Here is a 16,758-nt window from a genome sequence, read left to right as displayed (position 1 = left end):
TACCCCCATATCCCCATACAGTATGCTGCATACAGTGCATGAAAGTGTGGCTACGGTGATAGTTTTCTCCCCGTACAGTATACTGTATACATTACATGGGAGTGTGCCTAGATCCTTATTCCTTACCCAGAACAGTACACTGTAGACGTTACATGGAGGTGTGCTTAGAGGCGTAGTCTTCTCTCAGTACAGTATAATGTACACAGTACATGGAAGTGTGCCTAGAGTCGTATTCCTCTCAACGTGCAGTATATTTTACACATTACATCGCATTGTAGCAACAGTCAAAGTCCTCTTCAAGTACAGTATACGTATACGTTAATTGGAAGTTTGGCTTAAGTCGTAGTCCTCTCCCCGGACAGTGCACTGTATACATCGCATGGAGGTGTGCATGTTCATTGCTCTCTCCCCATACAGTGAAATGTATACAGTACATGGAAGTGTGCATACTCATTGCTCTCTCCCTATAGAGTGCACTGTATACAGTACATGGAAGTGTGCATACTTATTTCTCTTTCCCGATACAGTGCATTGTATACAGTACATGGAAGTGGGCTCTCTCCCCATACAGTGCATTGTATACAGTACATGGAAGTGTGCATACTCATTGCTCTCTCCCCATACAGTGGAATGTATACAGTACATGGAAGTGTGCATACTCATTGCTCTCTCCCTATAGTATACTGTATACAGTACAAGGAAGTGTGCATAGTCATGGTTCTCTCCCCATACAGTGCACTGTATATAGTACATGAAAATTGTGACTACAGTCATAATCCTCTCCTTCTACGGTATACTGTAAACAGTACTTGACATATGAGGTACAATCATAACCCAGTTTCCATTTCGCCTACATCGGACATCAGGTTAATAACGTTTACACTACACCTCAATACCTCTTTTCGTTTTTGAAGAAAAAAATAACGGGTACACCACAGACAGGGAAATAAAAATCAGAATGAAAAAAAAGTAAATTTCAGTGTAAGCTATGTGTATATGTCCCTTAATGATTAGTGCTACAGAATACTCTCTCTGAATGAGAATCCCTGTTGTTTAAAGACAGGCTATAAATGTGTCAACAACAACTACGGCTCAATGGTAAAAGCATATTCTTACCAAAATTAGAATAAATATGAATTTAAAATATATATATATATATATATATATATATATATATATATATATATATATATATATATATATATATATATATATATATATATATATATATCCGATGAAGATGGAAGTGACGTCGTGTGTGTTACAGGCTGTTGAAGCCACTCTTTATTTCTTCAGTTCGCTCGTTCTGGTTTCATAAGACGTTTACCGAAGCAAGTGTAGAAAACTCCTAACCACACTGAGTCCCTCCCACGGTGGCCCTGAGATTATCATACACTTACCGGTTCTTCTATAAAGACTGGTATATATACATACATTCGTATTAAGCTATGACTGATGCGCCCCTCTGAATGATTCACGCGAAGCCATGAAGTCATCCATGCACTGCCAACTTAATGTTTATTTTTGGCGCGCGCGTCACTCTTGCACAACACCTCTGAATAACGGCCTGATATGCAGGTCTGGGATCCGTAGTTTAGTTCAGGTACAACCCTGGTCTTCACAGGACGCGAGGTGAAACACATGTTCACTGTACTCTTTAAAGCCTACTGTGTAGTACACAGTATTGTCGCAAAAGTACACAAACTGTGTACCGTACCACTAGTACACAAGTCATTATGGATGTACTCGTTGGTACACAATCGTTTGTAGAGAGTAATTAATACCCCCCTTAACGGGCATTTTCCCTTCACAGTCATGTGACCAAGTATGTTCTCGTGTTCAAATCGACGTTTCGTTGGATGTGCTGCAACGTTACGTCAGGAAGATTGTCACGTAGCTGGTCACGTATGACGGTTTCTCCGTGTGAAATAGAATATCGCAAAACGTGACCGCGTGACACATTAATGAATATGACGTAAAGTACAAATGTAAAAGTTGTGAGTTAATAAAATGTTTATGTAGTAGTAATAATAATAATAATAATAATATCATTTATATGTAACTGTCATCAGTTAAATCACATACCGGTACATGGAAAATGCAATTTAAAACTGTCATAAACTAGGCTGTGTTTTCACGAGTATGCTTACTTACAAATTTATGTGGATAACTGCCATCGATTTTAAGGTGTTTCTCAAATCGATGTACACTTGAGCTATATCATTTAAATAATATTACATTAGCAAATGTAATGTGCATAAAGATGTTCTAGTTTATCATACGCCCACCAAGTTCATACCTGGTAACATATCCGGTGACATATCGCTATAATTCTATGTATGCTTAGCATAACTTGTGACACACGTATTCACCTGGTATTTTCTGGCCTTGACGGGTCGTCACCGACGGATCATTAACGATGTTAATGCTGCTTGGCGTCGTGGATACAGAGTTCGAATCCGATAACAACCTTAATATAAAGTAGAAGTTTAAAGTTGAAATCTTGGATTTTACTTGCGCGTGAGAAAGTGTTTCATATTTAGTGTGAAAAATCCCCATAAAATATTTCATGTGTGCACTCTAGGTCATTGGAGATTTGAAGGAATTTTCCATCCACCATGTCGAGAAGACTTCGATTTAAGCTGTGAGTATAACCGTTTCTTACTGTATTTATTTATTATTTCATTCATTAACTAACTAATTGATTAATTTAATATACCGGTATCGGTTTTCAAATTATTAACTGCTCCTCTACTAGCTGCGGTCTTGTGTTTCTGCTCCTATCAGATTATCGTTTTACAACATTGCCTGACTTGTTTAACTGGAACGGTTTCAGTTGGTAATAACGGTAATTCTAAAGGTACTTTTTGCCTTGGCGGTTGTGCGTGTTGATTTGCCGATTGGTTTTGTGTTTTCATTACTAGTAGTTAACTGTGTTTACTTAGAACGGGTTCTGTTTGTACCCATGGCGGTTCTGTCTTCAACTATAGTCTGCTTATGTTAGCCAATCGCCTATTCTCAATTATGCGTAAAATCTGTCATACTCCCTCCCATAAATACCTTTAGTCAGTGACACGTAACAAGATAAGCTGTACATATTGGTATGTTGAAAGTCCATATTCTTGCAAAGAAAATGAAGTGAACACTTTATCTAATTCATAATGTTAAACTGCATAAACTCGGTTTCTGATGCAAAAACGCATTGCCTCGATTTTTTAAACTGTATTTTCGTTGTAATAATATGGACGTCCAACATATCAATGTATAGAGCTTGTGGTATTACGTGTCACTATAAAGGAATGGCGATTTTGGTATCGAGTATAACTAATTTTACACAGAGCTTAATATAGGTAACTGGCTTAAAGAAACAGACTAGAATCCCACTACATGTATTTGCAGTGCAGCATTTTCTGTAACTTTACATTTGTCGCCCTTTGTTCCCAGGGCTCTCGCTGGCCCTGTAACCGGAGCTGCCTTAGCACTCGTCCTGGTCCAGTGTAATAGTGTCTTAGAATCCATACGTTCAAATGGTTAAAGCCCTAACTTTAGAGGTTTAGAGGTTTGTATGAGGTCTAGAGGTTTGTACAATATCTAGAGGATTGTGTGATTTCTAGATGTTTGTGTGATTTCTAGAGGTTTGTATGATATCTTGTATAATATGCTATCTAGAGGTTTGTATAATATCTAAAATATCTAGAGATCTGTAAGACATCTAGAGGTTTGTATGGTATCTAGAGGTGTGTATGGCATCAAGAGGTTTGTATGAGATCTAGAGGTTTGCATGATATCTACAGATTTGTATGATTTCTAGACGTTTGCGTGATATTTACAGGATTGTATGCTACTCATTGTTTTCGGTTTATATGCATGTATTTTGGGCTCTAGCTTGTTTGTTCCCAGCCATGTCTCTACCGCCTACCCACGAGGATGATTCTGATTTTACCCCGATAATTCTTTCATTTTAGTTGCGAATGCACTGTTTACCCGGGAGAGAACACTGAGGAAGATGCTGGCCAATCAGCATCAACAGGAAGTGATGACACATCTGAAAAACAGTGGTCTTCAAAGAGTGTAACGCCAAGGAAGGATTTGGGGTGCATATCGGTGTTACCTTCGTTTTCGTTACTAAGTAAGTGTTTTGTTATAAGGCCAAGAATTGGGTTGTTTACTAATAACTCTACAATACTGCTTTTGACGGAAGCCTTACAGTTCGTTCCGCCAAAATACTCTCCTGTCGACGATGCCCTTTAATCTTATTCTTATAATTTTATTCCCTTCAGGGAAAAATGGCTACAAGTCGTGACATCTTTCATTTTATTCTGTTATTCTCTTTCCCTTTTTCTCTTGCACTCTTAGGATTAAACATTTCTTTCGACAATTTCATACGACTATCCTATCTCGTTGTAAGAGGCCAATCTTACCACCAGGAAGTTGATAATGCTGCTTAAATGGAACTTCTGCCAAACCATGGAATCTTAGTTATTCACAATGTATTCTAACTACTCCATCATTATATTACACTATTATTAGGAGTAAAGAATTATTACTCGTTTCTGGATCACTTCGCTTTCCTTTCCTGTGATATTTTGGGGTTTTTTGGACACAATTTTTTGCTTAGGAGAACACTAAGTTTCTAACTAGCAACGTTACAATCAATGATTTAATCAGTTATCTTTGTACGTTTTGACAGTTCATTAGCTCTACAGATTTTAGCCTAACCCTCACCTGTATTACTTCTGATGATTAATTTTTTCTTCTTGAATGTTTTCACAAACCCAGACGAAGTCGGTCCCGTTAGATCGGTGATATCCGACGACATCCGGAGCCTTCAGCAAGCATCCCGTAAGGGCCTTCTGGATCCCGAATATCTCCACTCAAGGGACGGAACTCCGGCTTTAACAGTGGCTACAGCCTTTAATAACTGTACGATAATGAGGTTTCTAATGGACGAAGGATTTGATGTTGACACGGTGGCGCCTTCTGGCCAGTATAAAGGATTATCTCCCATCCACGTGGCATGTGCGCTTGGTCACACGTCGGCTTTCAACCTGTTGACAGACCGTGGTGCAGACGTTTGCGCGAAGACTTTTCCAGGGGGAGAGGACTCAGGGCCATCTGACCGAACAGGCCTTCATCTCGCTGCACAGCGAAACCATACCTACCTGTGCAACGTGATTGTCAGCATGAACACATCGGTAGTAAACATCCGCGACATGCACGGTCTCACACCACTACACGTGGCCTGTATACATGGCCATCTCAGTGTCGTCCGCCTGGTCTTACGTTCTGGCGCTAACGTTAACATTCAGGACAACAACAACATGACGCCGCTGCTCCAGGCAATCCTTCACCGACAGCTTCCATCAGCGAAACTACTGATGGCCAAGAGTGACCTTAGTGTAAAGTGTAACCTAGAATTCGGAAACGGATTGGCCCCTCTTCACCTAGCAACCGTCTTGAGGGAAAGTGACCTTGTTCAGGAGCTCCTTGACCACGATAGCGACCCACTTCAACTCGCTGACAACGTACCAGTTAACGCATGGATGTACACCCGAGAGCGCCTTGGACCCATGCATATAGCATCTCTAAACGGAGATGTGGACGTCTTTGAACTTTTATCCCGAAGAGCGATAATAAAGGACGCCGTCACTAACCGCGTCTCTCCACTTTCCTTAGCCGTAGCTAACAACCAATACCAGATGGTGCGGTACCTCGTGGCAACAGGAAGTGACGTCAACCACCGCGTCACGGTGGATGAAAAGGCCGGATATACAGCTCTGCACGTGGCGGCGGATGAAGGACGTACGGACATCGTAGAGTTTTTACTCCTTCATGGAGCAGATCCGAATATCCGGACACTCACCGCATCCGGAATGCCAGACAAGTCAGCTTTGGTACTAGCATACCAACGTGGACACTTTGATACAATGAATGTTCTGCTATCCCGGACTAAGTTAGAGTTGTGGGAACATCGGGAAAGTAATCCTCTGGTGGAGGCAGCTGTTAGAGGTCAAACTGACCTGTGGCAGGAACTGTTGAATGCCAAGGTCCAATATCTGCGTGACAGAGGAAAACTGAGAATCACGGAGCCCGTGGTGTTCGATATCTGCAGTGATCATGAACGGCCATATGAAGCATCGGACTCACTGAGCACCCCCGATGATATCACACGGAACGACGCAGGAAACGTGGTCATTCGTTTAGCGGCCTCTCATAGATATGTCCATGTCATGACCATGCTGTTCAAGTGTCTTGATCCCGATCAACCAATCGATGAGCTGCTCCATCTAGCGGTTGCAGACCACTTAGCTTTCCCAGTTCTCTCCCTTCTTGTCGTTCACGGCGTGGACACGACATGTAGGAATGAATTCGGCTACTCCGCTCTTCACACTGCCACTGAGCACAACAACATTGCAGCCGCTCAAGCCCTCCTCCTGGTCAATTCTGCATGTGAGTGGCCTATTAGGAAGGGAGGTAAGTCTGACCGGTAGGATTGTTGGTAGAAGTCTGCATCATGTTCATTTGTTGTGTTAGAAAGGAATTCTGAATTTTACATGGATAATGTAAAAATATCGATAATTAATACGAGCTTCTGAAATGAAAATAATTTGAGGCCTGTTACGTTGAAAAGCAGTTCAACTTGCGATTATTTCATGCTGTTTTGATAATGGAATAATAATGTTTCAGTTTTTTTCCAGATTTACACCTGTCATTTATGAGCCACATTAATGACTGCGATCCATTGGTCGTGAATCTAACAAACAGGCGAGGTCAGACATCGCTACATTTGGCAGCGCGCGGTGGACACATCCCCCTCATCGAGGGCCTCCTCTTGGCGGGAGGTGACGTCAACATGGCGGATGAGGAGAAGGTGACGCCATTACACCTGGCCTGTTCGATGGGCCGCCTACCCACAGTCACTCATCTGCTTCTGGCAGGGGCAGATATAGAAGCGAGGTGTCAGTGGGGTTTCAATAAGCGCAGTAAATTGACAGATGTGACTGCCTTACATTTGGCCCTAATAGAGAAGGAAAAAGCTGTCGTCGAACTATTGTTGGCCAATGGCGCCGACGTCAACAGTCGCTTCGAGTCACGGCTACATATGTCCACGACAGGGCTACATATGTCTATTTGCAATCGCGAGTGGGATGATGTCAGATTATTGCTGTGGGCCGGAAGTAGCACCAATATTGCAGGTAGGGACCGCAGCACGCCTTTGGTGGAGGCACTGAAGCGCCAATCACCGCTGGATATTACCAAGGAGTTGTTAAAATGCGGTGCTGACCCTAATGCTGTGAGTGGAGATGATATCACGGCACCTCTCACATTTCCGCTAGAGACCTTGGTCAATACACAGTTTGTATCAGGTCGCCTGAATCTTCTGTTGAATTACGGGGCGGACATAAACAGGAAAGCTGCTGACGGAAAAACAGTTTTACACAAAATAGTCCAACATTTATCCACGGGTAACCGGGACACCAGAAACCTGGAGACCCTGCTGAAGCTGTCTCGGGACATGGAGCGACATATCAGGGCTGCTGATATCCAAGGCTTGTCCGAGCAGTTACGATGTTCTGTATGTGATTTCACATCAGCGGACTGCGATGGGAACACTATTCTGTATACGGCTCTAAATGGTGACAATGACGCGTGCGCGAAGTTAATTTTGAAGTATTGGGAGAACCAAGTGGTAACCAACGGAAGTGGCGACAGTTTGCTACGTGTAGCAGTCCAAAAACGAAGCCCAACAATCGTGCGGCGGCTTATCGAATTAGGCTGCGATATTCACGATACAAAGGCATGGGCGGAAGTTCTGAAATCAGCTGATGAAGAAATGATTCGGATTTTCTCCGAGTTTGCACAAGGGGTTGATATAATACTTCCTTTGAACTCGGAATTAACAGTGTATGGAAATTTGCTCCACTATGCACTTTTGCGTTCTAGCGAAATCTGTTTCAGTACGATTCTCTCCTTAAAACTTGCTCACATTAACGCCATGGACTCTCTTGGCAGAACGCCATTTTATCTGGCTGTGGCGGAGAAAAGACATAGTGCCGCTCTCACTCTCCTGGCAGCGGGCGCCTCCGTGAGAAAGGCACTGGAATACAGGGAGCCGACTGGGAGAGACCTGTTGCACACAGTAGTGTGTAATTCTCAGAAAATGTTTCTCTCCTTGCTTGTTCTTCACACTCCAGATATCGATCGTACAGCGGCTAGGTTTGAAGAAGAGCAGGACGTCACAGCTCTGCACATGGCCGCTATTATCGGCAGACCAGATGTGGTAGACATCTTACTTCGAGCAGGTAGTGACGTAACGCGTCTCACGGCCAGTGGGAAGGACGCATCATTGTTGGCCACTGAACGTGGACACGAAGTTATCAGACAAGATTTAGACTCCCACCCAAAAAGAGAAAATAATGCTTCAAAGGCCCTAAATCTCCCTCTGTCTGTAGCAGAGAGAGAGTTGATACTTTGTCCCCGCTTTGAAGATGTTAACAATGACATTGGAAAGTACACATTTAGATAAAGTTTTCTTTACGTGTACTTTATATGTTTACACTTATATATGATGAACAGTATATATATATATATATATATATATATATATATATATATATATATATATATATATATATATATATATATATATATATATATATATATATATATAAATGTTTCTTTTTGTTGAAAAAGTTTTTCCCCTATCTAATTAATAAATCTATTGTTTGATGAATACTGATTTCACTAGTTCTTCTTGAAGGGACCCCTTGCAACTAGATGGGAAATCGCTCCCAGCCGTTGGCGAAATGACGCATGGGCTTCCCCTGAATGCGGTTGTACTTGTTATATAACACGTGTAGCCGATGAAAGAGGGGAAGTTAAAATATTCTTTGCTAACAATCAGCCTACTGCATGCCGTTAAATGCATAGGATAAAAATCTTTTCCGTCTAATGTTGGTATTTGAAACAAATTTTGTCTTGCGAAGTATGCCGTGAATATATGACAGTGTCTTTGATAGACACTTATTACGAAGTTAAACTGATAAACAAATGCCTCTGTTCTCTATGTAGTTGTACGATATACTGTTATATAGTCGAAGTAAATAGCGTTGAGCTTCTACTGGAAGAATCTGTATAGATTTACATGAAAATATAGCTTGACAGTATATGAAGAAATAAAAAAAAGAATTTCTTGTGTGGTTCAAGTTATCCTCCACCCCCCTCTCCATTACCTCACTTTGTTAAAGTGAACATGAAGTCTGCCATTATATATACACAGAAAAAATAAATTAGGACACAGTTATCAAAAAAAATATATCTAAAAATTCTATAAAGTTTTGAAAGCCGAGAAGATGAAATTCAGCATTGGGGATATGGCACTGACGGAATTCACTCCGAGTAGCCGGGTTGTAGAAGCCCTTATGAACATGGCCAATCACCAGCGCTGAAAGCGTCACGTGATAATTGGCGGTCACGTCAAAAAACATATTAGCTCTCCATTGTCAGTGCGATTTCTTATAGTGGATAGACATATATTGATGCAATATTTTGGAATTTGCGGTCAGTTGAAGTGTTACAGTGATGCATTTTGAACCACACACTTATGAGCAGGGAACTGAAAACGACTACTCGCATTATTTTTCCTTACCAGATTTATTACGAAAATATCTTCCCAAAATCTGAATAAAGAGTCTGTTATCAATCAAAAGGTTGTGCTATGTTCGGTAAATTCCCTGAAGTCGGTACAGCCAGCTAGGCAAATGATTACACCCATGCATGACGAAGGTGAACAGGATCGCTAAAACACGACGCTTGTTTTCACGAACATCGCCCTGACCGAGCGCCAAACTAAAAGAAACGTCGCCCCTGGAACACGGAACAGAGCTGATATTCTTTGCTTGGGTATCATGGGTTTTTCGTTTGTATTGTCTCATTGTTAAGTACTGATGGTACGGCAGAGCTCCTAGGTTTTGTGACGTCACTCTAGATAGCTATCACATGGCAAAATGGCGTTCCCAAATAAGTGGCTAGTTACTGACGATAGTTTGCTATTTACTTTGTTGATAAACGGTGTAGAATTTTTTTAATATTTTCAGAACATTTCTTGAATACGGCGTTATTAATAAATTCAGCTTTAGTGACTGACTTTCTGTTCACTGTAAGTACTGAAAAACACGTATCCAGTTATACGAATCGAACTCGTTATCCTATTCGACACAACCTTTTTAAGCTAACAATGCTTTAAAAGCCATGAAATATTATGGTGAATGTAGAGTTCCTCTGAACATCCAAATTATTTCATTTTTTGTTTTGGTGTATAAAAATATGACTGGGTGAACCTATACGCTATGGCTTACTATTCCCTAACTAGAGACCAAATATGTGGAAATGATTTCGGATGACGTAATCATATTTTAATTATGAAGGCAATTCCCGAAGGAAAACGCCTAAAATAGCAAACTATGGCTTGGACCCTACTTTTGTCTTTTGATGAAACAAAAGTATAAATTGCATCACTCTATTTTTTTTTCACACACATGTTGTCCAGTAACTGTACTTCATATTGATATAAGCTTTACTTGTTTTTCTGCATGGAAAAAATTACACCTCACTGATGCACTGAGCTGTCTAGTTGTAAGGAGTCCTTTGCCGCGGAGGCCGGAATTGTATCCATTGCATAGTACGTGTGATTTTTGCTTTAACTGAACACCGAAAGGCAATAGTGTGTTAAAATGCAAGGTCTTACTTTACAGCCACACACCGATGTGTAGCCTACATTTGTCATGATATCAGCAGCGTTCAGAGTGGTCTTAATCTCCAACAAAATTGATAAGCAAACATCAAGATATGGAAGATCGAGAGTAAGCTGAATAAACAAACATCAAGATGCAGGAGAACGAGCGTAAGCTGTAAAAACAAACATCAAGATGCGGGAGACCGAGCGTAAGCTGCATAAACAAACATCAAGATGCGGGAGACCGAGCGTAAGCTGTATAAACAAACATCAAGATGCGGGAGAACGAGGGTAAGCTGTAAAAACAAACATCAAGATGCGGGAGACCGAGCGTAAGCTGTATAAACAAACATCAAGATACGGGAGACCGAGCGTAAGCCGTATAAACAAACATCAAGATGCGGGAGAACGAGGGTAAGCTGTAAAAACAAACATCAAGATGCGGGAGACCGAGTGTAAGCTGTATAAACAAACATCAAGATGCGGGAGAACGAGGGTAAGCTGTATAAACAAACGTCAAGATGCGGGAGACCGAGCGTAAGCTGTATAAATAAACATCAAGATTCGGGAGAACGAGCGTAAGCTGTAAAAACAAACATCAAGATGCGGGAGAACGAGGGTAAGTTGTATAAACAAACATCAAGAAGCGGAAAACCGAGCGTAAGCTGTATAAACAAACATCAATATGCGGGAGAATGAGTGTAAGTTGTATAAACAAACATTGCCACGTGAAAAACTGATGGTAAGCTGTATAAACAAACATCAAAATGTGGGAGACCAAGCGTAAGCTGAATAAACTTCAAGATGTGGAAGACCGACGATAATTTGTACATGTTGCTGCAAGACTTTCCCACGTCCGACCGAAGAAGAAGCCGTCCTGAGCTGCACTTGAACTCACAGCGACCACTTTTGTTGAGAGGCACCAGAGGCATATGCTGCGCTGGCATGCTAACCACTCTGTCACGGAAGCCCCTGTTTACAAAACTTCGATGGATTTAGAATCACGATATGAAGAGAGTTGAGGGACATTCTTAGTAGGTATTTATTTATACATAGAAAAAAGATAAAACCTTGTCGATCAGCAGCCTTGGACGTCGTTTTAAACTTTTACCTGGTCCGGGTGAGAATCAGGTAATATATGGATCAGAAAACTTAAAGATCGCTCAAGTGAGTGATGAGAAACACACCATTTCTATTGGATACAACTGAGTTTTATTGAAGACTGCATCCTCCATCCTTTTTTTAATCCAAAAAGCCACTGATTAAGTCTGAGCTAATCAATGATGCCACATTGAAGCATTTACTGTTTGGGCTGGGTACAGACTGGGCATCCTGGGCAAGAGCGGCCTTCAAACTGGTAAGTCGTGCTTTGGGTTTGAGCGCAGTCAATTAGGGGTAAACAAGGGAGAAGAGGGCAGGTGCGTGGCTGAAAACAAACAATAAACACACAATTTCTCCGTCTTTTGCTGAAAATATGTCGGACACCCAGAAAAGTTTGGTTTAATACTGATTCATACATCCTGAAAGAAATGTGCACGTTTTTAATCGGTGAGTTTCGGTGTTAAACTGTGAAAGCTTTCAGACACTATGGACTGCTTTATCAACGAGGGGTCGATTAAAATGAAACTGTTGGCAGAAAACTCTGTTCTTAATATCTTAAAGGGATAAGACATGATAGGTATAAATAATAAAAAAAAACTTACAGAAGTGATCACCTCGCCTGTAAACAGAACAGATTCTGAATTTAGTGGCCTTCACGCATTAAGTTGGATCTAGAGGGTACAAAACATGTAATAAACTTCAAATACAATAGATCTGTGATCAGGTCCACAAATAGTCCGGTATACTTCTTACAGCGCATGCTTTCCATCCCTGCCGCTACTAGCAAAATTTGTATAGAAATCTTGAGCTACGCCGAGGTTACTGGGATCGCGATGATGCGGCAGAAAGTGATGTCAGAAAAAAAAACTCTGTCTCCACCTTTGTTTCTAATAATATTTTATACACATGCATTCTCTTCATCTAAAGTATTCACAACTTGATTCTAACCAGCACCTGAAACAATTCTCATGATGAATGCTGAACAAATAGTTCAGCGCGAGGACAATGTTTCGAGGCTAAGCCTAACAAGCCTACTTGTGTTACACAGGCTCCAGTGGTCAAGTTTGCCCAGTGGTGACAGCGTTGTAAAGCGAGCGTAGAGAACGGCGCATGCGCTGTAACGAGTATGATGGTCAAGTGAATATGACTTTATGTCATTAAATGTAACAAACTGATGTAAAAGTGTCTAATGTATTTACTACACTAAACATGTGACATGTTTACAAAATAAACACGTTCACCGCATCATTTTGTAAACATTTCACATTTTTACTATTTTATTTTTTACTATAAAAACACTTCTCTTTAATTACTATACACAGTTGTTATCTGTACACACCAGGATACTTGTATTAAGCGTAACATAGATGAAACCTTTTTAGTGTTTTTAGTGTGTAAGTAAATATAAAATGCAAATAAACACATATAGTAGGTAAGTGTCAAAATGAGAAAACAAACCGTCATCTGGGATAAATATTGCCCAGGGACGCATGACGAAATTACTGCTTGCTTCAAGCTTTCTTGCACAAATCAGGCTTGTTTTGCTTTTCAATTTTGCTCATGTGGGGCATTATAGAGGTATCAGCTAAGCTTGGTGCGGTAACATTATCTGCGTGAAGCTTCTGAACTGTTAATAAAAGTTTTACTATTGAGTTGTTTTTTTTTACTTACGTTTGGTGTCTTTTTTGCAGTACGCACACATGGGGCATTTCTTGTCGCCAACTGTCACATAGGACATGCTGTACGGGTGGTCACATGGTCCTGGCGCTACGCACATTGGAATGGGGCAAATTTCCAAGTGAATCTTAACCAGCATGGTGAGACAGAAGACAGGAGATGGAAGACAGGAAACAGACGTTAGATATACAGAGATTCATGAAGAGGGTCTAGTTTTACCGTCATTTAGCGTTAGCATAGCAACTATGATATATGCGTGTAAATGAAACTTATGAGAATCCCCCCCCCCCCTCTCTTTATTTATGGAAGATGGCCATATAAAATTATTGCTGGTCTGAAGGAAGGCTTTTTCGAACATTCTGGGAGATCGGTACATCCATCACGTGTCGAGCAGTCGCGGGAAATCTGGGTGTTGACCTGACTCCATCAAGAATGAGGGTAACGGTTGTGTCATTAATGCAAACATTTCGGGAAATAAAGTTCATCAAATATCCACCAGTTATTATGGCGATTCTAACCTAGCAGTAATGTGATACGCTCAGTAGATACATGTGTATCTGAATCGTTTGAGCAACAATTCAATTAAAATTGCACGGGATTCTTAGTGGTCGAGTACAGCCAGTCTTAAGTGAATATAAAGATGAAATTACATCTACCTTCTGAAATAGCTTATCCATGCCGTCGATCTTGGGACAGCTTTTGTCGTTTATGTACATTCCTTAAAAGCCACGTGCCTTTCTCCAAAATAGTGTGCAAGTGTGAAAGTAGTAATAAAATCGCCAAAGATTAGTGGTTTATTCCGGGCACTCCGATTCCCTACACCAATATTATTAACCGTCATCCTATGAGTGAAAAATTCTTGATAATGATGTTAAATAAATATTAAATAAACGACTGGAATAGCAGTAATGTGTTTAGCAGCTCATTTGAAGGTTCTCAAAGATATAACTCACCAGGCCCGGGTTGAGGACTTCGCCTGAAACACAAATCGCGAAAAAAGATACAAAAATATTTGTCGATAAATTTCAGGCTGTTCTTGAAACAAGCAAAGAAATCCCGAAGAGGTATAAGTTGTTTTCATGTACTGTTTGCTTAGTGCGGTTATTATCTAGAGTTTTTCAACACTTTGAATGGAGAAATCTCACTCAGGATGCAATGAGATAAAACAACAGAGGAAATGTTTTCATGTACTGTTTGCTTAGTGCGGTTATTATCTAGAGTTTTTCAACACTTTGAATAGAAAAATCTCACTCAGGATGCAATGAGATAAAACAACAGAGGAAATTTATTGTACAATGTACAGTTGTACCTTCTGTCAGACATACTTGAAGAATTTAATTGTCTCCAAACGCCAGGTGGTGACAGGTGAACAATTACAAGACACAAGATCCGGCATAATTACTATTTGTAAATGGTTTAGTATATATATATCTTTCTCTGAATAAAATACTTCCTTACGCTGTGGTTTAAGTTGGTTCCTTTCGCAGAAGGGGCACATCGGGCACTTCATTCCCCCTATCTCTATGTAACTCATGCTGTAGGGTCGGTCACAGGGACCTGGGGCACGACACTTCGCCATGGGGCACATCGGCTGAAGAAAAAAGTTAACATGAGCTGTTCTGAGAAAAGGAGGTTAACGTCTGATGATAGAGGGACTGGTAAGTGTAAAACGTTGTGGTTTAAGTCATGGGTTTTGTCAGATACCTGGAGAAGGGTGGCGGTTTCACCCGCGCTTTATTTTACATCCATGAACGCTAAACATCAAGCAAATAGTTAATAAATAATTCCACTCGACTGAATCCAATCAACAGATAGAGAGTGTGGGTGTGTTGACCTGTCAAATATGTTGCGTAAGACATGTATTTCGTCTGAAAAGTTCCAAGACAACTTCCATCGGCAAATGTGCTAAAATTTACCAAACATATGGGTTCTGTTTAGATAACCAAAAAGGGGGAGACAAAAATTTGCAAACAAAAATTAAAAACTCATTTTTTTTTTATTTACATACTAGTATACCATAAGTTACCAAAATGAAAGTCTAGGAGTTTATTGTTTGCTCGAATCTTTACTCATCAAACTTTACTCATTAATCTGCCTTGGATAGAATGAGGAAGGAAAAGAAGATTGCACGTACCTTGACCTCAATAACTTCACCTGTGTATGCACAAACAACAAAAGATGACTGTATGTTGAATACCAAAATACATATTTTAACATATTAATCGTTATATATCAGTTAAATGTTATTTTGAATCACTCTAACTTCAGACTTTTTATCCTTGGGCATATTAGGGATATGTATTTATGTTTTACTTTATACTCTAGCAAATTAATTTATTTGCAGTTTTCCATCAACGAGAATCAAGCCATTTTTTGATATAAAAAAACTGATCGCCACAGTATTTTAAGTAATATTATGATATTTACAAATGAAATATTTGATATATACAACAATCAAATAAAAAATAAGATTTACGTGTTTTGTCTGTTTTGGAAGGACAATAAGAGCACCCCGGACACTCCTTCCCCTGCCACATGGTCGTTGACAATTTGTAAGGTTGGTCACACGGGCCTGGGGCCGCGCAAAGCACCATTGGGCATATATTGAGATGCAACTGTAAACATAGGATAGAAACCAATAAGCACGTGAAATACAAACAAGCAGTAAACATGCTGTTAATAATGTGATGAAAAGTGTACTATATACAGTATATGTCTACCAACTGCATAATTCGTTCTGGGAATCGAAAGCACTTTTCTTTATTTATGTGCACAGTGTACACGCACCCTGTTTAGATTCCTGTTTTATAATGTTCTGCTTAGGTAAGCATGTATTCACCACCTTCTAACCAACATCTAACACCATGGGTGGCTTTGAATGAATGGGCGATTGTGGCTTAACGTCATGCTGACTTTGAATGAACGAATGATCATGGCTTAACGTCATGTTGACTTTGAATGAATGGGCGATTATGGCTTAACGTCATGCTAACTTTGAATGAACGAATGATTATGGCTTAAAGTTATGCTGACTTTGAATGAATGGGCGATTATGGCTTAACGTCATGCTAACTTTGAATGAACGAATGATTATGGCTTAACGTCATGCGGAACTTTGAAAGAATGAATGGGTTATGGCTTAACGTCATGCGAGACTTTGAATGAATGGGCGATTATGGCTTAACGTCATGCTAACTTTGAATGAACGAATGATTATGGCTTAAAGTTATGCTGACTTTGAATGA

The 16,758-nt window shown here is 40.3% G+C and overlaps 2 protein-coding genes across 2 annotated transcripts; one reads left to right on the top strand and one right to left on the bottom strand.

Moving 5' to 3' along the window:
• Positions 1-5,088: 5,088 nt before the first annotated feature.
• Positions 5,089-8,527, top strand: LOC135478197 (putative ankyrin repeat protein RF_0381). The gene is made up of 2 exons (XM_064758469.1): positions 5,089-6,474; positions 6,699-8,527. Exons 1-2 carry the CDS (start codon positions 5,184-5,186, stop codon positions 8,525-8,527), a joined length of 3,120 nt encoding a protein of 1,039 aa, XP_064614539.1. The 5' UTR covers positions 5,089-5,183.
• Positions 8,528-11,946: 3,419 nt separating this feature from the next.
• Positions 11,947-16,123, bottom strand: LOC135478070 (uncharacterized). The gene is made up of 7 exons (XM_064758336.1): positions 15,990-16,123; positions 15,648-15,667; positions 14,972-15,104; positions 14,467-14,489; positions 13,508-13,640; positions 12,439-12,455; positions 11,947-12,161 (listed from the first exon to the last, which is right to left on the bottom strand). Exons 1-7 carry the CDS (start codon positions 16,105-16,107, stop codon positions 12,036-12,038), a joined length of 570 nt encoding a protein of 189 aa, XP_064614406.1. The 5' UTR covers positions 16,108-16,123; the 3' UTR covers positions 11,947-12,035.
• Positions 16,124-16,758: the final 635 nt, after the last annotated feature.

The sequence above is a fragment of the Liolophura sinensis genome, chromosome 11, assembly GCF_032854445.1.
Source record: "Liolophura sinensis isolate JHLJ2023 chromosome 11, CUHK_Ljap_v2, whole genome shotgun sequence".
Taxonomy (NCBI): domain Eukaryota; kingdom Metazoa; phylum Mollusca; class Polyplacophora; order Chitonida; family Chitonidae; genus Liolophura; species Liolophura sinensis.
Note: the sequence above shows the minus strand (reverse complement) of the source record. Positions and strands in the feature narration are given on the sequence as shown.

Coding starts and splice junctions, on each gene's coding strand:
- LOC135478197 (XM_064758469.1), top strand. CDS start 5,184: ATGAACACATCGGTAGTAAACATCCGCGACATGCACGGTCTCACACCA. Junction 6,475..6,698: donor GTGGCCTATTAGGAAGGGAG/GTAAGTCTGACC, acceptor GTTTTTTTCCAG/ATTTACACCTGTCATTTATG.
- LOC135478070 (XM_064758336.1), bottom strand. CDS start 16,107: ATGGTGCTTTGCGCGGCCCCAGGCCCGTGTGACCAACCTTACAAATTG. Junction 15,105..15,647: donor GTGAAGTTATTGAGGTCAAG/GTACGTGCAATC, acceptor TTTTTTCTTCAG/CCGATGTGCCCCATGGCGAA. Junction 14,490..14,971: donor GAACCAACTTAAACCACAGC/GTAAGGAAGTAT, acceptor TTTGTGTTTCAG/GCGAAGTCCTCAACCCGGGC.